Source organism: Sinohyriopsis cumingii, chromosome 3 (genome assembly GCF_028554795.1).
Source record: "Sinohyriopsis cumingii isolate HCF-2022 chromosome 3, ASM2855479v2, whole genome shotgun sequence".
Classification (NCBI taxonomy): domain Eukaryota; kingdom Metazoa; phylum Mollusca; class Bivalvia; order Unionida; family Unionidae; genus Sinohyriopsis; species Sinohyriopsis cumingii.
In genome coordinates this window covers 36,462,602-36,475,580 of record NC_142963.1, presented here as the reverse complement: position 1 = coordinate 36,475,580, position 12,979 = coordinate 36,462,602, and the positions used below count along the sequence as shown (strand labels likewise).

Here is a 12,979-nt window from a genome sequence, read left to right as displayed (position 1 = left end):
GGAATGAAACACTGTACGAAAACTTGGGGGGTGGGGATCATCCTAAGTTGCTCATTTTTCATTGGGGATTTAAATTCATAGCTCCAGGCAACAACAAAAACCACGAAAACTGGTTCCCCACAAAAATTGATGATACTACAGTATGACATTTTTGTGCCCTACAGCTTACAGAGGGGGCATCTTAATTTGAAACCTGTCCTGTCCTGTACATCCATTATCTGTTCATATCCAGATATCCATCCTGGGAAGCTTATTAGCAGGAATGCAAATAAAACCCACTAAACAAAGTTAAATTTGGGTATCTCATTTTGCGTCCACATGTAGGTAACATGATTAGATTTCACTGATGTGTATTATATACCATGTGCTTACCTTATTTTAATACTTTGTTTTACATAATATTACTTGCCATTTTTATTGTGCAGATAATGCAGACAAAGTCATGGTTGATGTTTGCCCATAAGATTTGTAATATGTTGATAGCAGGTTTAAATTTATGTGTAAAGCTTTGGTTATATACCTATGCAGGATCTGTACATTTCAGTTTATTTATGTTTATTTATATTATATATACTGACTTATAAACTGGTAAACATGAAATACAATATTATTAAATATAAACGGTATAGATGTTAAAAGTAATTAAACAGTATATAAAACAAAAGATAAAGATAACACATCTAAGACTCCCAAAATGCGTGATTTTTTTTTATATATATAAAACACTTTCACACAAAAAGTTTAAATTTATCGGTAACTGCTATCTCATGTGGTCCTAAATGTAAATGATGTTGATTTGACATGCTATATATGCCACAACCATAACCATCTTCAAAATATTTTGTTATCACTACTCCTGAATACAGGGTCATATTGAAACCAACAGATTTTTTATGGTATGTAATTTGTAAATGATAATGGTGCAGATCTTACGTAAAAATATGGTTGTCACAATGGCTATCATGAAAATATTGTTATATATATATTCCTGAATGGATGGCCATATTGATATGGGATTCTCTCTAAAGAACTTCTTATGATGTCTTTCTGTCCAAAATGAAAATGGTGCTGATTTTGCAGCCAATATAGCTGCCAGATATTTTCAACACCTGGGAGTTATAAAGAAGAAATGGTGTTATCTCCATTATTGGACATTATATTTCAGGCAGTAGAGTGTCTGTCCCTTCAAGAGAATCTTGTTATACTAAATGTTACAATTTTTTATGAAGGTACCCAATTACCACACTCTATTCTCCACCTTATAAAAGAAATACACATCTACAGCACTCTTTTTTTTAATGTAATGACATAAATGAGAACTATTTGGATGGTTAATCGGATGTATCTGGGATGGTTGAGTGGTTGGTGTTTTACTGTACAAATGGGTCATTTAGTGCCAAGACATTTGGAGTAACAGACATATTTCGGATAAGCATTTTAAAGCTTTATTGATGATAATAAAATTTATGCAATAGATCATCGATAAAACTCTTACATTAGTTAAGAAAATTACAGAAAGAATCACTGTAAAGACTTTTAAAATTTTCTGTTGTAGGTGCTCTGCTGATGGGTGCTATTTTGTATGCTTGGCAGTTTCCACACTTTAATGCCCTCAGTTGGAACTTGAGGCCAGATTATTCACGGGGAGGTTACAGGATGATGTCTGTGGTTAATCCAGCAATGTGCCGGCGAGTTGCTCTCAGGTATAGTGTAGGAATGATTGGTCTGTGCACACTAGCCCCAGTCCTAAATGTCACATCATGGACATTTGCTGCAGACTCTTTGCCTTTGAATATTTACTTGACATACCTTGCATATAGATTTTACAAAGATGGTGATAGTCATTCATCCAGAAAGCTTTTCATGTTCAGTTTGATTCACATCCCAGCACTTCTGATATTGATGATAATCAGCAAGAAATCTTTTGGAGGCAGAAATGAAGACAAGGTTAAAATGGAAGATATGGCTGTTTCTTGATGACACAGCATTCCTAGAGAAGAGGAACTACTGTGATAATCAATTTCCAACCCATATGAACATTGCAGGATGCTATTGAGAAACACGGGCAACTATGTTGGCAGTCTTATAATTTTCAATCATGGTTTGTTTAACATGTAAGTTAAAAATGTTTTACCTCGATTAATGAAAGTATTGTATAATCAAGAAAATAAACATCCTGCAATAAGTCTATGCAATGCCTTGTGTAAAAATTAAGTGCATATCTTTGTGTTTAAGAAAATGTCTAACACACAAAATATTGCTTTATCTACAACCATTCAGCTTTAATTATGTGATTAATGACATTGTTTATCTATTTATAGCACCTAGTTTAAATTTGCTGCCACCTTTCATGTTAGTTTTCCTTTACGAAGAAGAGAAGAGTTATTGTGGTACCCCAAGTGTCAACATCAGTGTCCACACAAACGTATACATATGTACTGCCTCAATGTACCTTAACCATTCCTTCTTTATAAGTCCTAGGCATCAGTTTGTTTGGAATGGGTTTTATAGCACTTACCTCTTGGGGAGGAGGCCAAGAGGGCTGACTTTGTAGATACATATGCATTCTTAGTTAAGTTTGTTAATTTAGCCGGGGGTGGGGGTGGGTTTGCACCTTGAGTACATACTGTTAAACATGGAAATATGACACCTGGTGAGAGGAAGCATCTTAATGAGTACAGTCCAAACATAATTTGGTCAGTCTGATCCATTTTTCGTGCTGCTCAAAATCAGTTCATGCTTGCCCACAGATTAGATAAGAAAATTGAGAGAGGATGAAGGCTGTCAGGTTCATAATGCTTTGTGTTCCAGAGGTTTTATACACTTCAAATTTGCCATAGTACAGTATATCAGACATTTATTTTTTATATGCTTCAGAGTTATAAATGTCGGTAATTTCTTTCATCTATTGACACTTTATTCTCGCAAAGTTGGGTTATTCTGTATTTGTAGGCATTGTCAATCTCACATTTTCTCATGCAGACATGAATGTACACTATTTGAAGCATCTTTTGACAAATAGGGAACACATATTTACATTTTAACTTGACACATTTTAAATATATTATTTCTAAATATCATGTCTTTCACTAATGACATATAGTGAGTGAGTAGACTTTTCTCTAATCATTAGGCTGCCCATTGAAACCGCTTTGCCACTTGCCAGCTTTCAGGTTTAATGAAATGTGCCAAGCTTAATAAGTCTTAAAAGTCAGATTGTCAAAGATTATTTTCACACATATTAGGTAAAATTGTACCCATCAATATGTTGTTCAAACTCGCTTGTTACAGAAACAATGGTTTGGACTAAGGTAATGACAATGTACATATCTGTCTATCTATCCCTCTATCTTTGCTCATCTATCATTTTCTTATTTACATATCTACGTATGCTATTAGATACATCTTTTGTTTTTTAAATTTAATTATGGGCGCACTAATATGTGAGGAAAGATAACAAGAAAAGAAATATGTAGTTTATATGTAAAAGAAATATAAAACATTTTCAGGAAATAAATCCCATATTTTATTCAAATTTGTGAAAGTCTTCATTGATACATTATCTTGTCTTATTCTGGGCAAACTAAAATCTCGCAAGGGGCAAACTGCAACTTTTATGAAAATGTGCCCAGTTCTAGGTTAAGTTCAGTACATACAGTAGAACTTTGATTATCTGGTAGCCAGTTAATCGTCATTCTCTGTTAACCATCAGGGCATTGTACGTCAAAATATTAGGTACAGGTACATGTGTAGATATTATGATTTTTTTGATGACCCGGTCTATTGTATACACTTTTAATGTACATATTCTGTTATCTGTCTATTCGCATATCTGTCATATTCTTGGTCCCGTACCCTGACAGATAATCAGAGTTCTATTGTACAAAGTTTCTTGAACATTTCCACATGTCTTTATCCTTGAGTTTGAACTATGCTTCTTTTAGTTGTCATATTTATATCACTCCATGGTTACTCGAAAACAGTGACTTTCATCCAGTAAATTTGGCTTCAAGGGGTAGACAGTAATAACACCTTCAGAAGCAGATTTTAAGAACATTGATTTACAAAGAAATTAAAGCAAAATTGAATGTAAAATATTTTTATCAACTTGTTTTACCTCTTTTTTATATTATAGTAATGCACATTTTTTTTCTTTCATGCCCAGTCACAGAGTCATCATTTTGTTGTCAAGATCACTCTAATCCAACATTTTTTCTTCATGATAATGTATACATTGGCTATTGAAGACTCCTAAAAGTTTAAACGGGGTGAGTTAGTTGTGTAATTATTACACAGGTTTGTTCTATCTTTCTTTGACAAATCTTTATTATGTAATATGTTGTAAAATCTAGTCAGTAGTTTAAATATCAAAATTACACAAATACTTAAATTATGATGCATTTAACTGTTGATAAGCACATATTAAAAATAAAATGCGTACAACCATCACAGATTTTTAAAAAAACATGCTTATTATGCAGATTTTTTTTGGGAATAGATCTTGAGTACTTGACCGTCATTTCAGTAGCATGTCATTATAACCAATATTTTCTGCTTCACTGTCGTAGGTTATATTTAATATTTTATGTTCATTTCTCAGGCACTTTTTATGCTAAAATTGTGAAAACGGATGTTGATCTGCATCTGTATTATTAATGTACCTTTGCAACAAATGAAACTCATTGTGACCTGTATTTCATTTTTTTGCCTTGGTTCATTTTTTTCATCGTGACATGCTATATGCATACTTAGAATCCTAAAAGATGATGTGAGGATGCATCATGGTAGTTGCTGCACCCTTAGTGCAGAAATAGGTCTCTTTGACATATATTTCATCCTTCAATAACTTGAGTTGAAATTTTAATTTTGAAGTTCATTTACTGAGTGATGTTTGTGTTTCAATCATGAAACAGGATAATAGGATGCACCTTTATAAGTACAGCACCCTTATAATTGCAGACAGTGACCTACATTTTATGGTTTTTAACTTAAGTATTTGTGTTTAGCTCCTGACCCATAGATTCTTCTATGCTATATCCATCATAAGCCACACGTAAGTCCCTTTCTGATCACTGCAGATAGGCCTAGGAAAATGTTTATTGAGTGGTAAACATTCCATATCATGATATGTTACTGTGAACAAGGTAACTGTGTATTGCACATGCGAATAAGTACAGGAATTAGATGAGAGGACTGCCTGCTCTACTTATCTGAGGACTCGGCTGTAATGACTACTCAAGATAATTACTGGCACATGAACTAGGCTTCAAATACTTGTCATTCCAGGGTTACTCAAACGGTGTGACTGTCACAAAGAAGAATCTGGGCTTCTAGGTGTGAATAATGATAATAGATTCTGAAGCAGATTTCAGGGAGAAAAATGTATCCATTAAAAAATCTGGTTTTTATTGACTTTTAATTCCTTTATTTTGAAATCAGAGAAAAGATTGTTTATTTTTGTATTGTCTTTATGTCCCATCACAGTGTGTGTGTGTATGGGGGGGGTGTTAACACAGTACTTGCTGTATTGTGGTGGTGAAAACCTGATGTTTATTAAGATGTTAAGATAAAAATTGCAAATGAATCTTTAGTTAGAAAAGGGGCCAACATTTCATTGTCAGGGGCACTTTAGTCTGAATTTATTTTCTGCATGATGATTAATGTGTACAGTCATACTAAATGTTTCAAACAGATGAGCTGTGTAATCATTGATCGCACTCTGGTAATTATATTATTTTACACATAGAACGCAGGCATAATTAAGCAGAAACCTAGATGAAGATGCTGTATTTGTTTAACATAAACTTCAGTCTGTTTAAGGCATTTCAGTTGCTGTTAAGAATTTACTTATGCAGGTGATGATTTTATATCCCAAGACAGGAACATCCAGTTTCTGGTACCATAAGCTATGGATAATCAGTACAATAACTGTTTACCCTGTCTTTTATGCTGATGTGTTATTGTGAAATTATTTTTTTTTTCCATTACATTACAATCTTTTTTCTCCATAACCGATACATTTTTGGGTGATATTATTTCAGCATCATTTTTTGTAAATATGCAAAAGAAATAATAATAGTGTTTGCATCATTTTAGTGTGTATCCTTACTGTATTTTTTTAAGGAAATAGTTAGTTAAGCCATATAGGTGGCCACTACTTGTGAAAAGCTCTTTACATCTTTTTATATGTAATCTTTTAATTATTGTGTGGGCTTGAAATTTTTGGACAAGTTAGACTGGTTGCTTTTTTTAAATAATGGAAATATGTATTCTATGTAAATACAGGGCTTAAATTGACAGAATTTAGTGGAATTTTGTCAGATACAGAAACTACATATCATTGAACAGGTTTAATAATTACAGAGACTACATCATATGCCACATAGAACCATTTGTCATGTAATGTTTGCCAAATGTTGAGTCTGCTCTGTAATTTGACTGACAGAGTAGCAATAAATGCACATTAATGTCAGGCCCATTTTCTCTTTTACTGTATAAATGAATGCACAAAGTAAAGAATAAGTATGGCAGCCTGTGCAGTCTTTCAGCAGTAGGTCCTGAATTGTGCTTGGATTGTCATACACAATTACTATCTTATACACCTACATATAAAACAAAATTAGAAATAATTTTATATGAATTTAATATGCAAATAAATTTTGAATAGTCACAGTATGAAAAATCTTGTGAGCAATAGAACAACTACAACCCACTGCATTCTGCCGCAAGTTAATAATGTACTTGGAAGGTCATTATTTATTGGGAACGTTTTTGTCTACCCCATGTTTGTGGGAGAGAGATGTAAGTTAGTTTCCAGCAGCAGTTTTGTTATCCTCAATAACTTGTTAAGATTTTGCTTCAGGTTTTCCATTTGTATATATTTCCTGAACCTTTGATAGATTCAACTCATAGCTTTGCATGAATTATTATGAAAGTAAGACAATTCACTCAGCATCATGTCTTCTGACCTCTTGTAACTCTAGTTCAAGGTGATAGTGATAGAAAATGTATGTAAAAGTTTTTATTAAATTTTTTCATTTGCTTTTTTTTAATAACACATGATAGATTCCCATCATACTTACAAAAAAGCATAATAAAGCAAAGACAATTCATTCTACAGCAAACTCTCTTGCCCCTATCACCTTGGAGTCAAGTTCACAGTCATAGAAAATTTGCATTAAGATTTTAAATAAAACTTTTGATTGGCTTTTATTTTCTAAAATCCATATTGGATCTTTTTAATACTTGGAATAAATCATTATAAATTAGGACAGTTCATTCTGCACAACTCACTTGCCCTTGATGTTGGAGTACAAGACAGTCTTAGAAACATGTTACAGTTATGGACAAAGTTGTTTAATTTGCTTATATTTCCTGCGCCTTTTGATTGATTTTCTTCACACCTTGAATGAATCATAATGAAGTTAAGACAAATCATTCTGCAGCATGTTTGATCAATCATTGGACCTTGGAGTCAAAGTTACACATATTACAGCAATGACTCAATCATGGGGTTGAGGCTGAGGCCTGGCCTTCCCGTGTTTCTAATACACTTATTCAAGCATGGTGTGAAACATGTTTTTTCTTCACACTTGTTAAGTTTTCATCAAAGATAAAATAGCTTATATGAATATAGATTTGTGATAATAAAAATACATGATTAATAATTCACTTGTTCTTTAATTGTCTTGTCTAATCAGAGGCCAAGTTTACATACAGTATGATCCAGCATAGATTTTTCATTGTAAGTTATCTGTTGCCCATCATGGCTGCCATGTGTCAATCAACAGTTGCTTATAATAACCTTGGAGGCTAGTAGATAGGTACTGACAGAGCTGGACCATTTGATCAGTTTTCAGATATATAAAAAACTGAATGTAAAATCTTGTATAGGGATATGAGAACATTTCTAGACAATCATTTTAAAAAAAAAAGAAAATGAACCCCAAGCCATACAAACTATAGTGATTTTATATTTTGGAGATGGACCACTTGGAAAAAAAAATTTAATCAGTTTTTAAAATGGCCAAACAGGATGACATATCTAGGCCCCTTAAGTTTTTTAGATACAACTATGCTATTTTATGTTCCTGGACTTTCTAGTTCTGGACTGCATTCTTATTTCTTGATTGTGCATTGAGTAGAGTGAAAATAAAATGAAATTTTGCACCATATAAACAAGGGCACAAAGATTTATGGTGATAGAGGCAAAAACCTTAGGAGAGGTGATTAAAAATATTCCATAAATTTAACATAAAGCAACAATCTCAGTAGTACATTTGTTTCCAAGTTTAGATGGGATAAAAGTGTAGTAAAAGTTAGTTGTGTTCCAAAATAATATTCAGGCTACCAGAGATGTTGATTTCACATTTGAATCATTGAGAAGGATGTACTGCAGTGTTTTGAAAAAGATGAAGATTTTACAGATTTCATTGATAACAGAGATGAGCATCATCAATCTTGATGGCAAGTTTGTTAAACAGTAAGGTATGAAGAAGGAATATGTTACAGATTTGATGTAGATAAATATACAAATTTGGATGAGACTAAAATTATAGTACAAGTTCATGATCTTTTTAAATTTACAAGGTAACTCTACAGTGATCAAATAAAAACATAAAATTTATAGAAAATAAAGTTGAATTTAAAACAACAAGGTGTTTCTTTGAAGTATTGAATCAGTAAGAGCAATTGCAACATTTTGCATAATTCTGAAATTGTTTATACATTTGAAGGGACTGAAAAATGTTGCAAATTGCACAATGTCCAGTTGACTTGTTGATAATGCTGAACAGACAGTTTATCAAGCATAAAGTATACTCTGGATATTTTTAGTTTTAAATGACTAATGGAGATTATAAAGTGCAAGACACAGAACAGTATGTAAAGATTCTATGCTATAATATAGAAAGTCACTTGTACAACTATGATACAAATATGGGGATATTTTAAAACGGGCATACAGAAATGTAAATTTTCCAAATTTAATGAATGGTTAACTGAATAATCTACATACACATTACACATACAAGTGAGAAAAAGATTTCCCTTAAGAAGGGTCTATATTAGCAGACAGACATTGTTTTCATGCGGGTATATGAAAAATACAATAATGGCTACAAATTCTTCTTGACAAATATAGATGTGTTCTCAATTCCAGTGAAAGAGAAAGTAAGAAAAAAAAAGGAGACGTCATACACAAAGGTTTCAGTGAAACTTTCAGAAAGAGAAAGCCAGAAAAGATAGTTTGATGATGGAAAAGAGTTTTACAGCATAAAAGTTAAGGATATGTTTGAAAAGGTAAATACAGAGTGTTTTTGAACATGCACAGATATAAAAGAATCTGTTGTGGAAAGGTTTAATAAGATTCAAAAGACTAGAATGTGGAAGTATTTCACTTAAATTAAACCCAAATAATGGACTGAAGATTTGCCAGAGTTACTCATCATATGTCAGATGACATGGCTTCTGTTAAAGCAAACAAGAAAAAACCCTCTAAAAGTATGGATCAATCTGTTCTGTAGAGCTGGGTACCACATCAGATTTTGTACTACAGTATTTTTCAACATACCATGATACATATACCGCAATTATAATCAGGACCAACAATTCAGTGTTCTGGGGCTGGAGCCTGACACCTTTTTCTTTAATTCCATCTGTCAATAACTGGAAAAAATATCTTGCTCTGATTTGTAGCAAAAAAATACCATATTGTATCCACAACGTTATTAGGAAACTACTATTAAATATCTTGAGAGAAAAGAATATATTTAAATATTAGTTATTTATAAATTTGCTTGTGTAACTTGACAAAACTTTAAATTTTTTATTTTTTAAATTTTTCAGCATTCTAGTTCTGTCAGTACCTTATTAATAAGGTTTTTTTCTAAACAAAGTTTTAATGAAACTTTGTGTGTTTTTAGCTCATCTGCCAATAAGGCCAAGTGAGCTTATTGAATGGCTGTGCATCCACCATGTATCGTCCATCTGTTGGCAATTGCTTGTTCTAATCTGAAGGCCATATTTCCTAACCTACTTGAATCAAACATGAAATGTGGATTTATTTCATCAAACTTGAAATATGGGTTTATATGAACAAAATCTTGTAAAAGCTTCATAATGAGCGAAACCCATGCATATTAACAAGGTGATCTGGCAAATGATTGAACTTGTTGACATTCTAGATACCATTTTCTGATCTGATTTTGTTCAAAGCTGGGATATGGTGTTGTATCATAATCTCAAACTTGTCTGAGATTGTACAAAATCCATACATGTTAATTTGGTGTGATCATGCATTTAATTGCCTGAGCTTTTTAGATAGATATTAATCAATGATAATTTTGAAAACATCACCTAAATGGGGGAAATTGTGGAATATTGTTCAGTTTTTATCAAATAAAGATCACTACAGCTCATTTTATTTAAAAACATAGGAAGATCACCTGTAATTTAAGACCAGATTCTTTATGTGTATCATCTTTATCATACAGTATGACTTTGATAACAGACCACCTCTCTATAGAGGTCACTGTTTATTTAAAGATGATCCAGACTTGCCAACCGTACCAAGACCTTCTCAGTAAGGTAGTCAAGTTTTTATTCAAGTTGGACCAGTTTTCAGAGAGGTGTGACAAAATATCATGTACTACTACGGTAAAGCCAGATCACGAGTGTGATTTAAGACTGATGCATCAATGTTAATATGTTCAACTCAACAGTTTGTAAAGTTTACTTGAACCTTGATTACCTCCAGTAGTTTCACAAAGTGCAGTTCCAAACCGTACAGGGCTCAATGGCTTCATGATAACTCTCAACTTGACATAATCCTTTAAAAAAATTAAATTTAACGCAGGCCATGGAGATGGTAACCATCTTATCCACCAAGGGACATGTTCAAATCAACACCTGATGTCCACTAAACGTAATTGCAAACAATCACTTTTCCATAACTCCGTATTTTAAGCGTCATTTCCATAAGGCTTATAGCAAAATCATAAGGGTTGGCAGGTATGAAGATGCCTCAGGTGATCTCTAAGAAGAGATTTTATATTGTTGTAGTATTTAAACACTGAAACAGAATGTAGCTTCAACTTTTATTGCCATGATTCTATATACATCAATCTACAAATAGGATATTTAATGTAATAAGTAAAAAATTTTTAGAGAAATAACTTGTAAATTAAAATGTCTTCATATTTTGAATGATCATGCTACTAAAGATTGATTGTAACATTCCTCAAGTTCCATCACACATTCATTTGTGAATCTTTCTCAGTATTAAATGAAGCATCCAAGCTTTAAAAACTAAACAAAATCATAATTTTTTACAAGTTTCCTATTTCATAGCTTAAAAATCGATCTTGGATGCAGAGTTGTTTTCAAAGACCTTCACATCATTCTTTATATTTTGGATATTATGTGTTGCCAAAAATAGGTACTGATGGAGACATTAAATAAAAGATGCAGAAGTCTGGCCAAATTTCAAAATCAGTTCAGCTGTATGGAAACAATCTTGTAGGTACTGGCCATACTAAATCTGAAAGAAAAAAGATAATGACAGTATTCAGTATGTTTTTTAATGATGATATAAGACTTACCATTTTCCTAGGTTGATTTCCACTTGGGGAAAAAAACACATGTATCTTTTCTTTATGTGGAAGAATTTTGAAATGTACAATTTAAATGCCTGATCTGACCTGTTTTTGACCTAGTTAAACAAACTGAACATCTGACCCCTTAGAGCATTAAAATGAGTTATTTACACTTGAAAAATCTGACTCCAGATAGTATTAAAATGAGTTATTTACTCTTGTAATACTTGATATGGTTGGTCACAATTATATTTAAGTGGAAGCGGTCCCTATTTAGTATTCCTGTACCCCAACCTCAACTGAGGTAGAGGTATATTGGAATCCTTGTGTACATCCATCTATCACACAATCTTTTGAATACATCAAGTGCCAGTTTTTGATTGATTGCTATGACACTTGATAAATATTATGGTCATCACCTGACAATGCAGTGACAAATCCCTTGACTCCAAAATTTTAGTTTTTGCCTTTTTTGCCTTCAGCTAACTACAGTTTGCGGAAAAATCTCTGTTTTCAATGGATTGCCACAAACCATAGTAAATGTTATGGTCATCATATGACTATGCATGTGTTGATAAATCACTGTCCTATGAGTTTTGTTGTTTTGGCCCTTCTTTTTATGGAGTCGGATGTTATATATGACAGAATTTTGTGAACATAACACTGCATTCAGCTTCACAACAAAGAATGCAATAACTCGAACAAAAATTGCAGAAGCACATTGGCTTTTCGATTGGCATATCTTCAGATGATGATGATAAGCCATACCAAATTTCATGGCAAGCCCTAAAATAAATTGTGGGACTAGTTGTATTCACAAAATTATGTCATATACAAGACATAAACAATAATACCTGTAACAAAACGGGGGGAGGACAGTAATTTGTCTTGATGCTCATTTTCAAATGATGACCATAATAATGTACAAGGTTTCATGGCTATCCAAGGAAAACTATGGGACTAGTTAAAAACTGAATAAATTTTTCAGTAATACCAAATATAACTTAATTTAGTAAAATAGAGCAATTTGTATTTGTTGGGCAGTTGTGATGAAAAAGTGATTCTAGTTATTTCAAAGATGGCATGGCATGTTCTTGTTTAGACTATCCTTAAATTTCATTGAGATTTTTCAAATATTGTACAGTCTACATAAAATTCACTCTCCTTTTTAATGACATCAAATATGACTTAAATTTTTATCAAATATTAAGAAATGCACTGAAAAGAGCAAGGCAATTCATTTGGCAAATAGTACTGAAATTCAGTTTAAATTAGTTCAAGTTGGTTTATATTTAAAAAATTTCTTTATTTACATATTTTGGATTTGATAAATGACTTTTAATTTTTTTTTTAAATTGGTTAACAATCTACAGTTATAAGGAATT

At 32.4% G+C, this 12,979-nt stretch overlaps 2 protein-coding genes across 3 annotated transcripts in view; one reads left to right on the top strand and one right to left on the bottom strand.

Moving 5' to 3' along the window:
* LOC149802691 (protoheme IX farnesyltransferase, mitochondrial-like) overlaps nt 1-7,667 on the top strand; it is a 30,271-nt gene extending 22,604 nt beyond the window's left edge. Inside the window, exon 6 of the mRNA XM_089952070.1 lies at nt 1,556-7,667. Coding sequence (XP_089808196.1) covers nt 1,556-1,977 — 422 coding nt within the window. The 3' untranslated portion in view covers nt 1,978-7,667. The remainder of the gene's footprint in view (nt 1-1,555) is intronic.
* A 3,415-nt stretch (nt 7,668-11,082) lies between these two features.
* The window catches only part of LOC149802690 (testis-expressed protein 47-like), a 44,705-nt gene continuing 42,808 nt past the window's right edge, over nt 11,083-12,979 (bottom strand). For both annotated transcript variants that reach the window (XM_089952075.1, XM_089952074.1), the window contains exon 8: nt 11,083-11,539. In XM_089952075.1, the coding sequence (XP_089808201.1) occupies nt 11,496-11,539 (44 nt within the window). In that variant the 3' untranslated portion in view covers nt 11,083-11,495. The remainder of the gene's footprint in view (nt 11,540-12,979) is intronic.